The sequence below is a fragment of the Pan troglodytes genome, chromosome 23 (assembly GCF_028858775.2).
Source record: "Pan troglodytes isolate AG18354 chromosome 23, NHGRI_mPanTro3-v2.0_pri, whole genome shotgun sequence".
Lineage (NCBI taxonomy): Eukaryota > Metazoa > Chordata > Mammalia > Primates > Hominidae > Pan > Pan troglodytes.
In genome coordinates this window covers 22,899,585-22,915,160 of record NC_086016.1, presented here as the reverse complement: position 1 = coordinate 22,915,160, position 15,576 = coordinate 22,899,585, and the positions used below count along the sequence as shown (strand labels likewise).

The 15,576-nt window shown below is 46.8% G+C and overlaps 1 protein-coding gene across 9 annotated transcripts in view; it reads left to right on the top strand.

Annotated features, from left to right (window-relative positions):
• The window catches only part of PI4KA (phosphatidylinositol 4-kinase alpha), a 151,007-nt gene that overhangs the window by 53,950 nt on the left and 81,481 nt on the right, over positions 1 to 15,576 (top strand). For 6 of the 9 annotated variants that reach the window (XR_010156005.1, XR_010156004.1, XR_010156003.1 and 3 more), the window contains 8 exons: positions 356 to 456; positions 1,436 to 1,565; positions 2,651 to 2,783; positions 5,002 to 5,097; positions 5,491 to 5,674; positions 5,992 to 6,146; positions 8,417 to 8,585; positions 11,493 to 11,543. Coding sequence is in view for 6 of the 9 variants with exons in the window: in XM_024352562.3 (XP_024208330.2) it covers positions 356 to 456; positions 1,436 to 1,565; positions 2,651 to 2,783; positions 5,002 to 5,097; positions 5,491 to 5,674; positions 5,992 to 6,146; positions 8,417 to 8,585; positions 11,493 to 11,543 (1,019 nt within the window). In the remaining 3 variants the exon portion in view is untranslated. The remainder of the gene's footprint in view (positions 1 to 355; positions 457 to 1,435; positions 1,566 to 2,650; positions 2,784 to 5,001; positions 5,098 to 5,490; positions 5,675 to 5,991; positions 6,147 to 8,416; positions 8,586 to 11,492; positions 11,544 to 15,576) is intronic. The other 3 variants (XM_024352561.3, XM_054676009.1, XM_063807784.1) reach the window with 1 other exon arrangement.

Here is a 15,576-nt window from a genome sequence, read left to right as displayed (position 1 = left end):
GATGGGGATGCCCGTGGCCTCAGGGCCTGTGTATGCTCTCGGCTGCATCTTGCTGGTTCTTTAGGCTTTTCTGTGGTGACATGGAAGCTCAGTGCCTTCAGGTGAAGTGTTTTCCTGGGGGAGGAGTAGAATGGGAAGTTTTCTGTGGAATGAACACTGCGGGGACAAGGGGGCTTAGGCCCAGCGGAGAAGAGAGAGAGTGTGTCACACACTGTGTGACCTCTCAGTATGAATAAGCCCTGCCTAAAGTATGTCTCTGGGGTTTTATTAAATTCTGTGCTTACTTGGTGGATAAGTGTGTTAGAAAGACTGGCCTGTGCTGATCACTCATCTCCTCTTCTGGTTTTGAATTAAGGTGCAGAAAACCTTTGCATCAAGCTATCTGAGAAGCTGCAGTCCAAGACGTCCAGCAAAGTCATTATTGCTCACTTGCCCCTGCTGATCTGCTGTCTGCAGGTCAGTCTCCCTGAACCCAGAGAGGCTCAGATCCCACCTGTAGGGCCTCCCTCTTGTCACGCTGTTGCTGTTCAGGCTGTGGTGGGCACACCAGCAGCAGAGACCCTGCCGGTTCTGTCTTTAGGAGCTTTAACCAGTGCGTGCTGTGCACAGTTCATCACTGAGTGTGGGCTGCCCCCTGCAGGATGCCAGGGCTTTCTGTCAGTGGCATATGGGTGCAGCTGGCTTCAGTTCTCCGTTGTTGTGAGGCTGGGGGCCATTCTCAAGGCCTGTGGGGGAAGGACTGTGGACATGTGCCATGGGGCCACGCAAGGGGATGTCTCCTGACACCCACAGTGCTAGCTCTGCTCTGCCGAGACTCTTAACCTTGTCACAATCCCACTGACTCCACACCTGCCATTGTTTAAAAATTATATTTTGTCTCTTTCTTCTTTAGTATGCTTCCAAAAGAGATGAGCACACTTTAACAATCTATATCCCCTGGCCAGGTACGGTCGCTCACTCCTGTAATCCCGATACTTTGGGAGGCAGAGGTGGGAGGATCGCTTGAGCCCAACCTTGGCAACATAGTGAGACTCCGTCTGCACAAAAAATTTAAAAAATTAGAATTAGTTAGGGATGATGGTGTGTGCCTACAGTCCCAGCTACTCAGGAGGCTGAGGTGGGAGGATTGCTTAAGCCCAGTAAGTCAAGGCTGCAGTAAGCCATGATCGTGCCACTGCACTCCATCCTGGGCGACAGCGAGACCCTGTCTCAAAAACAAAACAAAAAAATAGTAGTTGATGTCCCCTATAGGTGAAGGAGAGTCAGCACCATCGCTTCCGTCTTTTTATGTCCTGGGCAGGTGGCCTGTGGGAGCTTTGACCTTCGAAGTTTTGGGTCAGACTTGGGTACTGAAGGGTTGAGCACCTCCCTGCTCAGGGCCTACTCAGATGGTCCCATACCACAGGCCATGTGACAGGTTGATGGTGTGTTGCAGGGTTTGGGCCGCCTGTGCGAGAGGTTCCCGGTGGTGGTGCACTCTGTGACACCGTCCTTGCGAGACTTCCTGGTCATCCCGTCCCCAGTTCTGGTGAAGCTCTACAAGTACCACAGTCAGTACCACACAGGTAATAACAGACTGTGTGCCCTTCAGGCCCTGAGAAAGGGGCTCTGTGACTGTGTGTGAGCCTCACACAGGTTTCATGACTGTACCTGGGTGCATTCCTTCGCCACACCTTTCCTTCTGTCTTTCCCTTTGCGTCCCCTCCAAGCTCCAGGCCTTTCTTCCCCGGCCTTCTCTCATCCTGTATTCCTGTTACACCAAAGGCCCCTTCAAGTCCTGTTTTCTTTTTGACATCTTTCACTGTGGAAGTCTGAAATGCAAATCCTGTGTGCCCCAAACACTTAGCCAGGGGCCCAGTCCCTGCTACCCCTGCGAGAATGGATTATGATGTTTCCACATATGATGAAACAATAATTAACATTAATTAATTAAACACCTGCTGTGTGCTAGTGTCTCTGATGTAGTATCACCCTCTTACCCACAGTCTCATGAAGGTGGCTGTTTTTATCTTCCCCTTCAGATGAAGACTTAAACTCAGAGCAGTTTAAAGATTTAGCCAGGCGTGATGGCGCTCACCTGTAGTCCTAGCTACTCAGGAGGCTGAAGTTGTAGGATGGCTTGAGCCCAGGAGGTTGAGGATGCAGTGAGCTGTGATAGCGCCACTGCACTCCAGCCTGGGTGACAGAGCAAGACCCTATCTCAAAAACAAACAAAAAACAAGACTTCCCTGAACCCCGTAGTGGGGAGGGTTCTCTCAGGCTCTAAGGCCCCTGCTCCCGCAAGCATCCCTAACCCTCACCAGGCTTTGTACATATTAGTGAGGTAACTCCAAGCACAGGGCCATGCCTCAGTCGCCCTCAGAGCTGCCTTTGGTGGTTGGTCATCAGTACTTTTGAACAGTTGATTGAGAAATTGGTAGTTTTCTGTATTTATCACTTTCTAACTTGAATATTCTTCCTTTTGATTTAAACATATTATTTCCTGTTGCTCTTAGACTCTTCTCTTTCTGAAATATTTGGTCAGATGTTTTTAGAGTGATCATTTTGCTTTTATAAATGATCAGCATATTATCTTGGTTTTTGAATTACAAAGAAGGTGATGGAAAATGATAGGCTTAACTAGGTATATATTTGAATTTTTTACTTTCAGTTGCTGGCAATGATATAAAAATCAGTGTGACCAATGAGCATTCCGAGTCAACCCTGAACGTCATGTCGGGTAAGAAGAGCCAGCCCTCCATGTACGAGCAGCTCCGAGACATCGCTATTGACAACATCTGCAGGTGGGAAGCTGGGCAAGTGGCGAGTAGACAGCAGTGCTCCAGACAAGCGGGTTATTACAAAATAAGAGACATTTATACTTTTTTTTTGAGATTGAGTCTCGCTCTGTTGCCCAGGCTGGAATGCAGTGGCACAGTCTCGGCTCACTGCTACCTCTGCCTCCTGGGTTCAAGCTATTTTCCTGCCTCAGCCTCCCCCGAGTAGCTGGGATTACAGGCGCCCACCACCACGCCCAGCTAATTTTTGTATTTTTAGTAGAGATGGGGTTGCACCACGTTGGCCAGGCTGGTCTCGAACTCCTGACCTCAGGTGATCCACCTGCCTTGGTCTCCCAAAGTGCTGGGATTATAGGTGTGAGCCACTGCACCCACCCCATTTATACATTTTTTTTAATACAGTCTTGCACTGTTGCCTGGGGTGGGAGTGCAATGGCGCAATCTCAGCTCACAGCAACCTCTGCCTCCTGGGTTCATGCAATTCTCCTGCCTCAGCCTCCCAGGTAGCTGGGATTACAGGCACACACCACCATTCTTGGCTAATTTTTTATATTTTTAGTAGAGATGGCATTTCACTATGTTGGCCAGACTGGTCTCAAACTTGTGACCTCGTGATCCGCCTGCCTCAGCCTCCCAAAGTGCTGGGATTACAAGCGTGAGCCACCGTGCCTGGCTGCATTTATACTTTTTTAAAGCTTGTTTCTGATTATTTTAAACCTACACTTGATCTATAAAGAGGAATTATTTCTTGTTACTTCTTTTCTTTTCCTGATCATAAACATAATAAGAGGCCTGGTGTGGTGGCTCAAGCCTGTAATCCCAGCTACTTGGGAGGCCGAGGCAGGTGGATCATGAGGTCAGGAGTTCGAGACCAGCCTGGCCAATATGGTGAAACCCTGTCTCTACTACAAATACAAAAAATTAGCCAGGCGTGGTGGCACGTGCCTCTAATCCCAGCTACTCGGGAGGCTGAGGCAGGAGAATCACTTGAACCCGGGAGGCGGAGGTTATGGTGAGCCGAGATTGTACCATTGCACTCCAGCCTGGGCAACAACAGCAAAACTCCGTCTCAAAAAAAAAAAAAAAAAAAAATTCTTCCTTTTTTTTTTTTTTTTTTTTTGAGACAGAGTCTTGCTTTGTCGCCCAGGCTGGAGTGCAGTGGCGCGATCTCGGCTCACTGCAAGCTCCGCCTCCTGGGTTCACGCCATTCTCCTGCCTCAGCCTCTGGAGTAGCTGGGACTACAGGTGCCCGCCACCATGCCCAGCTAATTTTTTTGTATTTTTTTTTTTTTTAGTAGAGATGGGGTTTCACCATGTTAGCCAGGATGATCTTGATCTCCTGACCTTGTGATCCGCCCACCTCTGCCTCCCAAAGTGCTGGGATTACAGGCGTGAGCCACTGTGCCTGGCTAAGAAATTCTTACTAGAGAAAAATTGTAATGTATAGAAAAGTAAAAAGAGAAGGATTATCCATTAGCTCAACATCCAGAGTAACGTATCATCATATTTTCTTTACCTTGTTTTCTGTGGAATGTTTAATATAAATGTGAGGTTTTTAAATATGATTAGGTGCCCCTTGCTGCCCAGACTCCTGCACTGTGGACTCTTGTTCTTCCAACTTGAGAGCTACATACAGTCTGATTTCCATGCAAATACTTCTTTCCCTGGATTCTGGTTCCTCGCCCTTAGAAGCTAAATCAAGATGGCAGCTTGTCTGTCAGACTCAAACTGTTCTCCAAACTCTGGCCCAGGAGCCAAACAGATGTGGAGAGCTAGGACATCTTACAAGATTTTATGTTTTTAGGGGCTTTAAATTTTTCCCCTTTTCTCTATAACGTAAATGTTTCTCCTTACCATGAAAACCTTGGTATATAATTGTGATGTTTCCTCTGCTATCTTGGGACCATTTGTCTTTGGAATCAGTCACTGTGACCTTAAGAAACAGTACAAGGGATTGAAATTGGAATTAGGGTGAGCATGATATTCCAAAGGAAACTGTTCTGGGCAAAATAATGAAATTATTGTTTCCGACTGAGACATTTATCAAGTGGGCAAAATCTGGAGTAATTCTTTGAATTCATTCTGTGTTATGACCTCCAATTTAGGGGGAAGAAAATTCAGAGCAGTTCTTTAAACTTTGTAGGCCTAAGGAAGGAAAAATTAAAAAACAAAAACCTATCTTGTTTTGATGCCTCAGTGCCACATGGGTTTTCTTGCTCCTCAGGTGCCTGAAGGCTGGATTGACGGTGGACCCAGTGATTGTGGAGGCGTTCCTGGCCAGCCTGTCCAACCGGCTCTACATCTCTCAGGAGAGCGACAAGTATGCCCCTATTCCTGTCTCTCAGAGGCAGCCCATTGTTCTCAGCAGGCTCGTGTGGGGCACCTGGCATTGTGCATATGCATGCCTCTGTCCTTATCTCCTTGTCTCAGAGCATAGGCATGTATCAGGGTTGTCACAAGATTTAAGGTGAAGCCCACCTTGGATTGTACTTCCTGGACCACTGTGTGGAAGTCAAGAAAGATCTTTGTCATCCAGACTAGTGCCTGGGGCTTATGTTTCTGCCCGTGGTTAAAATCCTGGGCTGTCAGTTTAAGATGAACACTGCATCAAGACTGTTATGAAATTAAGGTCTAGATCGTAGTCTCTGGGTACTGTTTCACTACTGCATGCTGGAGGACTGTTGCTAGGGCGCTTCTGTTCTTCCTTCTGTAGGGACGCTCACTTGATTCCCGACCACACAATCCGAGCCTTGGGACACATTGCGGTGGCCTTGAGGGACACCCCAAAGGTCATGGAGCCCATTCTGCAGATCCTGCAGCAGAAATTCTGCCAGCCACCCTCCCCCCTCGATGTGCTGATTATTGACCAGCTGGGCTGCCTGGTTATCACCGGAAATGTAAGGGAGGCCAGAGCCAGAACACCACTAACCCTATGCAAGCTACGTTAAACTCTTGACTATAAGGGATGTACAAATACAGATTAAATATACCTTGCAGATGAGCTAAATGCTGACAACGGTTTTAACACGGAGTAGTAAGAATAGTGTAAGGTGCTGTGAGTGTGGGGAAGAAGAGGTTTAATTTCTTGTCAGTGTATTATAACGGAAGATTTGAATCTAAGCCATGTCCCTTTTAGCTTTTAATTTGAGGTTTGATTAAAGCTTTAGAAATGGATGATTTTTGGGCTGATAGTCTTTGGGCTGTTGTGCCCCAGGATTCCAGAACTTCATCCTGCATGGTGACAGTGCATCTTGCTCTCTCCCAGCAATACATCTATCAGGAAGTGTGGAACCTCTTCCAGCAGATCAGTGTGAAGGCCAGCTCCGTTGTATACTCAGCCACCAAAGATTACAAGGACCACGGCTATAGGTAACTGGACCTCATTGTCACTTTTTTATCATGACAGTATTTAACTTACTTTAAAAATGTGAGGTTTGTGAATTTTTCTCTTAAATAAACTCTTCTTGCAAGAAAACTATATGCTACAGATCAGTGCACACATAAGGGGGGAAGTGAAAACCCAATGTGGCCCCCACCTGGAGGTGACCACTGAGCATCTCAGCGCACGAGGTTTCAGCTCCTTCCTCTCCTTCTGATCGGGCCCATGCTGCACATGCAGCTGACCTGCTTTTTTATGGGGCAGCACATCAGCCACACCATGAATGATCCTGCGCAGGTTGCCTTTAGAGGTTGTGGAGCGTCCCATCCTATAGTAGAACCAAGATTTAACCAGCCAGTCTCTAGCTTGGATGTTAGGGTGTTTTCCAGTTTTCCCACTAATAAATGCAGCATTGACAGCCTAACAGCTACATATCTCTGAGCATCTTTGATGCTTTCTGTGGGTTAGATTCAGAGAAGTAGGATTTTGGGTCCAAGGAAGTAGGCGTTAAATGTCCTTGAACATTTGATACTTGTATAAAGTCTGACCAGTTTTCCCTGACAGATTGAGAGATGCTTCTTGGCTATTCCTTACCCTCCTCTAGGAGTGCCTTGAGGACAGGGACATGTTCATCCGTGTTTGGAAGAGAGGGAAGGGGAGAGGTGAAGTCAGATGAGGACAGGAGGGTGGGGAGGGAAGAAGAGAGCCCCTTTGCAGGCGTTACTCTTCTTGACCTCCGGGCTCCTCCCTTCTGACTGTGAAGTCCAGGCCTTCCTCTGAGATTCTCTCCACGTCAGTTTAGTGGGTGGGAGTGCAGCTGTGGAGCCATGCCATGTAGCTGCATGACCTCAGAAAATGCTGAACCTCTGTGCCTCAGTTTCCTCATCTGCCAAATGAGAACCTGCCTGCAGTTGGGAATGAGATTGCATACGTGAAAGCTCCCAATCAATAGAGCTGTCTCTCACATCGATACTACTTCATTGCCTTCTTGCTGCCACCGTCATGAGCCCAGGCTACTAGAACAGCCTGAAGACTGGATTGGGGATGGGGTCAGGCTCTCCTTTCCTTCCTTCCTCTGTCCCATTCTCTGCCATGGAACCTGCACACAGGCCAACACATTGCTTCCTTGCGCCTATGTGACTGCTGGGCCCTTTCTCCAGGAGTGTCCCCAGCTGCCTCGCCAGCTGCCTCCTCGGTTTCCTTTGCTCCCACCCCTCCTAGGTGTTCTGCCATGCCTTACCCTGTGTCTGTAGCACCTGCCAGTCTTCATCCTTCCAGTTCTTCAGTTCTGGCTCAGCTTGCCTCTCCTTCCATAAAGCCTTTTCTCATATTGCCACCAAAAATGATTTGTCATCTTCCTCACCAGTGGAAGCATTTACTGCCCTTTGTTTGCCCTTGACCTACCAGGTATTACTTAACTGCAGTGCCTTTTGCCGTGGCTGCCGTTGCTCTGGGATTTCTTAGTGGAGCAGACGACATGCTTAGTGCTTCACGTGGTGTTTCACTCTTCCCGTGATCCTACGAAGAGAAATTATCATCCTTGTTTTACTTAGGAAGAAACTGAGGCTCAAAGACTTAAAGAGACTTACCCAGGGTCGTGCCGCTTGGACGTGACGGAGTCTGGCAGTCTCCAGGGCCACAGAAGCCTGGTTGGCCTCAGTGGTTTCAGGTTTCTGGCCAAAGGGGCAATGTCAGCTTCACATCCGGGGTTTACATTGGGCCAGCCAAGATCCTGAGGCAGGACCCCGGAACACTTGCTGAGCATTGGATGTGAAAAAATACTGACATCAGCTCCAAGGTGGAGGCAGCGTTAGGGAGAAGCTGGTCATGAGGTGAAAGTTCTGTGGGTGGTAAATGATGCATTAAGGCTCTTTGTGATTTGTAGGGGGGAAGCAAGATCCAACCTGGAATGCCTGGGCATGGGCCCTTTCATTTTCAGCCCTGAGGGAAGTGTCCTGAGACCCTCACAGGTACCCAGTGTTGCAGATGCCTAGAACTTAGTCTCCTGGAGGTCCTTACTACATTTCAGGAGAGAGGATTGCAGTCATTTCTGCATCAGTTGGCTTTCTTCTACAGGTTGTTTTTCACGAAGATGACATGTTCTTCTCCACTTGAGAGTTCTTTGGTTTACAGACACTGGGAGGAGTGTGGTAAGGCAGGCTGGGCCTGGCCCGCTCAGCTCGCCTCACCCCTGCAGTGCCGTCCCTTGGGGACGGTTGAGGGCCTGGCAGTGGCTGTTATTTCACTCCTTCTTCTTCAGGCATTGCTCTCTGGCAGTGATTAATGCCCTGGCCAACATCGCGGCCAACATCCAAGACGAACACCTGGTGGATGAGCTGCTCATGAACCTGCTGGAGTTGTTTGTGCAGCTGGGGCTGGAGGGGAAGCGAGCCAGCGAGAGGGCAAGCGAGAAGGGCCCTGCCCTGAAGGTAGGAAGGAGGATGGCTATGCCTTCCCCATCAGTGTCCTATCCCTGCTGGCCAAGGCTTAGTCTTCAGGCACCATCTTGGTTGGAATATGGCACTTTCTTTGTGAATGATTTAAATGTGCCTGGAATGCAAGTAAGAAGGGGTGGAGTTCTTTCTCAAGGATGCTGGTGGGGATCAGGGGAGAGGGCAGTTTTCTCACTGGGTTATATCCAGCTCATAATAGCTGCCCGACCCATCCTAGGGTGGTGACATGACAACAGTCTAGCCTCAGCTCCCCACGGGCACCTCTCTCTGTCCTTGCCTTTATCATGAAGCCCAGCGGTGGTAGCTGGGCCTAGGAGGACTTTAAGGGCCCATCATCAGAACACAGTGGCAACATGAGAAGGGCCAGATTTCACCTAATCTCAGGCCTCCCAAGGAAGACAGGTCTACTGAGATAAACGTCATGTCTTGAATCCCCAAATACATTCATGGTGGGGCCGAGGCAGGTGAGGCCTCTTCCTTCGTGACTCCCCAGTAGCATGTCACGTGGGCACTAGTCGCTCTACCATGTTAGGAATAACCCTTAAAATTTTAAGGAAATTGAATATTTGAACAGAAGATTTTTAGTAAAGCAATTTTATTTTTGCGTAGAGGGGTGTCTTTTGGGCTAGCTGTTATAAGAGCATATTTGAATAAAGGGCATGAGAATTTTTATTTTTGACTCAAGTTTTGTTTTTGTATTTTTTTTATTGGCTGGGGTTGGGTCATATAATTTAAACTAATTTTGGTTGGCTAAACATTTGATTTTTTTAGATAGGGTGGGTATGTAAAAGAAAGTGGAGAGAAAGGGGAAGGGGGTGTTTGTAATGAGCTAGAAAGTTAGTTTTTTTTTTTAAATAAGGAAAGGAATATGAGTTGGTGTTGATAACACTTGGTACTGAGGCGTGTTTAGGCATTTAATAAAGGCAAAAAGGAAAAAAAAGAAAAAGTGGGGGGTACTATAAATTAAAAAATAAAAGATTGATCAGATTATTTAAAGAAAAACCCCATTGTATCCCACAACCATATCTGTACTTCCACCCTGTTTTGTCATTTCCTCTCTCTTCCATTTCTTCCTTCCCCTTCCCCCAGACAGTTATTGTTCACCTACTCTGTGCCAGCTACTGTCCTAGGTCAGGTGTCAGCCCACTTTTTCTGTAAAGGGCCAGAGTGTAAATATTTTACGCTTTGCAGGCCATACAGCTTCTGTTGTAACTGCTCAACTCAACTCTTCTGTGGTCACCTGTCTATGAACGAACAGGCGTGACTGTGCTCCTATAAAATTGTATTTGCAAGAACAGGTGTTGGGTTGGATTTGGTTCATGGGCCATAGTTTACCAGCCCTTGCTCTAGATGAGGGTGTTACAGAAGTGAACGAGACAGACAGGGTCCTCTCTGCCTGTGGCGCTGAGTGGGAGAGTGAAACAGGGCAGTGTGGTGAGGGGCACTTCAGATTGGGCTGGTTGAGAAGGCCTCTCTGAAGAGTGGCATTTGAGATGACAACTGCATGAAGGAGTACCCCTGTGAAAGTCTCAGCCAAGAGAGAGTGGCCGATGCAAGCAGGGATCCTAAGACTCTTGTCCCTAATTCAGCCTTGCTATGCCGGGCCCGCCGACAGTCATGTGGCTGACTAACTCCCCAAGTCTCCCAGTGGGGTACACAGCTGGGACCACCTCAGTGCACAGGAAAGAAGTGCGTCCCGCGTGTCTAGCGGGACCTTAGGCATCAGGAGAAGAGTGGGGTACTGATGATACAAGGTGGTGCTGAGCACCTGAGAAAGCAGAGGCTGTAACCTGTCTGAGGGGCGTTTCAGGAGCCTGCTCTCCCCTGGAAATTGGACCTCAGTGCCCCACCTTGTGGAGGACAAGGAGCTATAATTATAAATTAAACTAAGGTCTGTGGGTTGTTCTCCATCATCACGCATCCCTTAGGCTATCGGTTTCCCAGAGGGGACCAGGCAGGGCCACCCTTGTGGCCCCCAGCCCAGGGAAAACAGCTTGGCGTTCTTTTTAAATTTTCAAAAAAATTTTTGTGAGTACATAGTAGGTGTATATGTTTACAGCTTGGCATTCTGTCCCCACCACTGAGGTGCTGTGTGGCCTTGGCAAGCTACTGAGACCTCCCATGAATCTTCCCAGAAGTTAGTGCATGCGAAGCACTCAGCACAGTGCCTGGCCGCAGTGGATGCTCAAGGTCTTCAGCTGCTGTTGTTATTATAGATTAAGAGCATAAATCAAGTCGGCTTAGGCCAGTGCTTCCAGAATTTTTACTAATCAGTGTGTACTGAAGATTAGCTACATTTGTGTGTCTAGCCAGAGAGTCTATCTTTTATTAAGTAACCCCCCAAATTTCCCTAACTTGGGAAGAATATATGTTTATTTTAGAAAAGATACAGAAGCCTATAAATAGTAAAGTAAAAAGCACTTATCCCTTGACTCAGATATATAATCATTACTAACACTTTGACAGATTTCTTCCTAGCTTTTTTATGCACATGTATTTATTACATAATTGGGATTGAATCATAGCATAGTCTTAAATCTTGATTTTTTTTTCATTTGACATGTGCTGTGGGCTCTTTCCATGGTGACTAAATGCTTTTCAGAAAGTTGTATTTTAAATAGCTGTGTCATATCTAATTATGCAGAAGTACCATGATTTATGTAATCATTTATGTAACCATGGTTTATTTTTCACATTTGTTTTCATTTTTTGCTATTAAAATTATGCTGGATGAGCATCTCTCTGCCTCTCTCTGCATATCTCTCATCATTTCTCTTAGATTAAGACATTCCAGGTTTACATAACCCTATGTTGTATCTTGTGTTTTTTTTTTAATAAAACAAACACATACTCGTTAATGACAACAATTCTGTTCTTTTCTAGGCTTCTAGCAGTGCAGGGAACTTGGGAGTACTCATTCCTGTAATAGCTGTGGTGAGTATTCATTAATTGAATGATAAAAACTGCAGATACTGTGTTCATGCTTTAAGTGTTGCCTGGTGACGCACAGTAAATTCCTTAGAAAGGTGCAGTGTTGAGGCCCCTATGCCTCTAGATGTGACTGCTGCAGCCATCACCAGCTTTTCCATGACAGCCCCATAGGTGTGTCCACCATGGCACACCCTTCACTCCCTTTCTCCATGACCTGCCCGAACCCCCTCAACCAGTTGACAAGGGCACTTGCTTTGGTTCCCTGCCGGGTGGCTCCCAGGTCCTAAATCTGACTCCACTTTCATCCTGTGTCTCATGCCCTTGTGACTGATGCTGGGCCAGCTCCCTGCTTCCATCCCTTCCTTGGCTCCTTCCCACAAGTGCAGGCCTGGAAGCCTCTTGTCGGCGCTCAGACCTCGGAGCTATGGCCCCATTCTCCTTCAGGGGGCGTTGTTGGCATGGCGGGCACAGTCCCTGCCTCCTGTGTGGCACCATCGTGTTGGAGAGCCTGTTTCCATCCTGTCCTGTCCCAGCTTGGGTCCGCTTCTTCCCAAATGACTTGTAGAAGTTGTTTTTCCCTTTCTTCGTCACTCCTAGCTGCAAGTCCTAAGCCCAGCACCTATGTTCCAGTATTTATTTTCATTCCATATTCTCTCCCTTCCATTTAACCGACCTTCTAGGCCATCCCTTGTGTCTGCCTTACAGTGCCTTCCCTCCTCCTCACCCCATAGTAGTTTGAGTCTTGAGCACTTACATGTGTCCCCTTCACCTTGTACACCAGAGGGGTGGGCCTGGTGGCAGAACTGCTAGGGCAGCCTAGGGACGTGGAGGTCAGGCAGACAGGTGGCATTGCAGGCACAGAGAGGCACCTCTCCTGGTCTCATTGAAGTTGTTCCTCTGCTCACACCATCTGAGTGTTCATCATTATTCCCAACCTGGGGACTTCTAGGGTGTCCAGTTTTGGCTGGCCGAGGTAGATGAAAAATAGTAACTGACTGGTCTGCCATTATTTATCTTTAGTAGTAAAATGTCATATGTCGCATGTTATTTATTTTTTATTTTTTATTATATTGTATTTTATTTTTTATTTTTGAGACAGATTCTCACTCTGTCACCCAGGCTGGAATGCAGTGGTGTGACCTTGGCTAACTGCAATCTCCACCTCCTGGGTTCAAGCAATTGTCATGCCTCAGTCTCCCGAGTACCTGGGATTACAAGCACGCCCTACCACGCATGGCTAATTTTTGTATTTTTAGTAGAGATGGGGTTTCACCATGTTGGCCAGGCTGGTCTCGAACTCCTGGCCTCAAGTGATCCACCCGCCTTGGCCTCCCAAAGTGCTGGGATTACAGGTATGAGCTGCCGCGCCCGGCCTGCCATGGTATTTTTCATGGACACCCCCATTGGTTGATTTATTTTTATTTTTATTGTTTTTGAGACAGGGTCTCATTCTGGCACCTAGATTGGAGTGCAGTGGCACAATATCAGCCCACTGCAGCCTGGACCTCTGGAGCTCAAGCAGTCTTCCCACCTCAGCCTTCCAAGTAGCTGGGACTACAGGTGCACATCACCATTCTCAGCTACTTTTTCTATTTTTTTGTTGAGATAGGGTTTTGCCATGTTGCCCAGACTTGTCTCGAACTTCTGAGCTCAAGTGATCTGCCCCACTTCAGCCTCCCTTAGTGCTGGGATTACAGGCGTGAACCACCATGCCTGGCCCCATTGGTTGATTTTTCAAAACAGAAATTTTCCCACTGTGTAGTTAATGTTGAGTAGTGTATGCTTGTGTGTTTAAAGTGCTGTTGTATGTGGGCCTTTTATGTGGCCTGGAGGGAAAAGTAAGGGGCATGAAGCCCAAGGCACTCTGTTGGCAGCAGGCTCTGCAGGAGAGCAAGTTTTAGGCAGATAGGGAGGATGCTTAGGGCAACACTAAAATCAGTGAGTTCCAGGATCTTTGACCATTAGAACTTGATGACCTGTATTCTTGTGGACTTTCAAATATGTTGAGCAGTTGTCATTTAGAGCTTAATATATGCATAGTGGAAATCTGTCGGGCACTTTGCACTTTAGGGAAGCAGTGAGTGGTGAGGTTGGTTGAAATTACACAAATTTGAGGGTCACAGGGTTCCAGGTTGGACTCCTGGTCCTACATGTGGGATCGTGTGTGAGCCTGCGCCTCTCCGGGCTGCTGGGGTGGGTGGTACAGGCAGAACTGTTATCTGTGATAGCTTAGCACATGCTCATTTAAATACTCCCCTGATGTGACCTTTTACATGAGTAGAATAAGTGTATTTTTAGTGAAAGTTAATGGTTATATTATGGGGGAGGAAACAAATATTTGATTTTATTGCTCAACAAAGAGCACAGAGATCATGGGTCCTTGCATTTACTTTATGGTTACCCCTTGGACCTTCTGGAAGAAGCTAATTTCCAGAGGTGTTTTTTTTTGTTGTGTGTGTGTGTGTGTATGTGTGTGTGTGTATATATGTGTGTGTGTGTGTGTTTGTTTTGTTTTAAATTTTTTTATTTTTATTTTTATTTTTGAGACAGAGTCTCACTCTGTCTGCACTGGAGTGCAGTGGCGTGATTTTGGCCCACTGCAACTTCCATCTCCTGGGTTCAAGCTATTCTCCTGCCTCAGCCTTCCAAGCAGCTGGAATTACAGGTGTGCACCACCATGCACGGCTAATTTTTGTATTTTTAGTAGAAATCAGTTTTTGCCATGTTCACCAGGCTGGTCTCAAACTCCTGGTTTCAAGTGATCCACCTGCCTCAGCCTCCCAAAGTGCTGGGATTACAGGTGTGAGCCACCACTCCTGGCCTACTTATTTTATTTTTTAAAAGAAAGATATACTCTATTTTGTATATAGAGTATATTCTGTGACCTTTGATGACACAGTGTCTCAGATTACTCTGTTGAATGGAAGTACCAGTGGATTTGGGGCAGGAAGCCTGGGTTTTGGCCCTAATGCAGCTGTTCTCAGTGACTTTGAGGGAGTTGCTAGGAAGCTGGGTCGTACAATCTCTGAGGCTCCTTCCTGGCTAGATTTGGTGATCTTTGTACCGCAACTTTGTGAATAATATTTCTTCAGATGTCATTGATTAAATTACTTCAGTTGTTATTTAGCTTGTTAGTTAAACGTTTTGAATGGTATCTAATGCTTAGAGACTTAGTTGTTCCACTGTCATATAATAGTGATTTAATAAGATGCACCTCCTTCTGGAAAAACATTCATGTATTTCACTGAGAGCAAGTTTACTTGTGTCACCAGTCACTTTTGTGGCCTTGGAAGGTTTACTTGTTTTCTCAGTGCCTGCAAAACCAGGTGTGTGTGGATTAACATGTTTTAGGTCACAGAGAACCTTTTCGAAAACTGTGCACTCTCTGTCCATGGAAATCCATATTATTCTCAAGATTTTGCATGTAACCTCAGGAAGTTAAATGGAAGCAATCTACCCAAGGCTCCCCAGTTAAGAAGGCCTGGCTTACGTACTCTCTTAGATTGAGAATAATGTGACAACCTTTCCTAGTTCTTGCTAAAACCAAGCAGTGAACTAAATGCTTTCCAGACCAGGCATGGTGGCTTACACCTGTAATCCCAACACTTTGGGAGGCCAAGGTGGGCAGATCACCTGAGGTCAGGAGTTCGAGACCAGCCTGTCCAACATGGTGAAACCTCATCTCTGCTAAAAATACAAAAATTAGCCAAGCGTGGTGGCACGTGCCTGTAGTCCCCAGCTACTGGGGAGGCTTAGGCAGGAGAATTGCTTGAACCCAGGAGGCGGAGGTTGCAGTGAGCCAGGATTGTGCCGTTGCACTCCAGCCTGGGCAACAGAGCGAGACTCCGTCTCAAAAAAATAAAATAAATGAATAAATAAATAAATAAATAAATGCTTTCTAGACATTAATTTGATTAATCCTCACAGCAGTCCCTCAAGGTAAGTGCTGCTAGTCTCCCCATTTTACAGATGAGGATACTGAGGCACAGAACCTGCTACTAGAGTTTCATAGCTACTAGATGGCAGAGCCAGGATT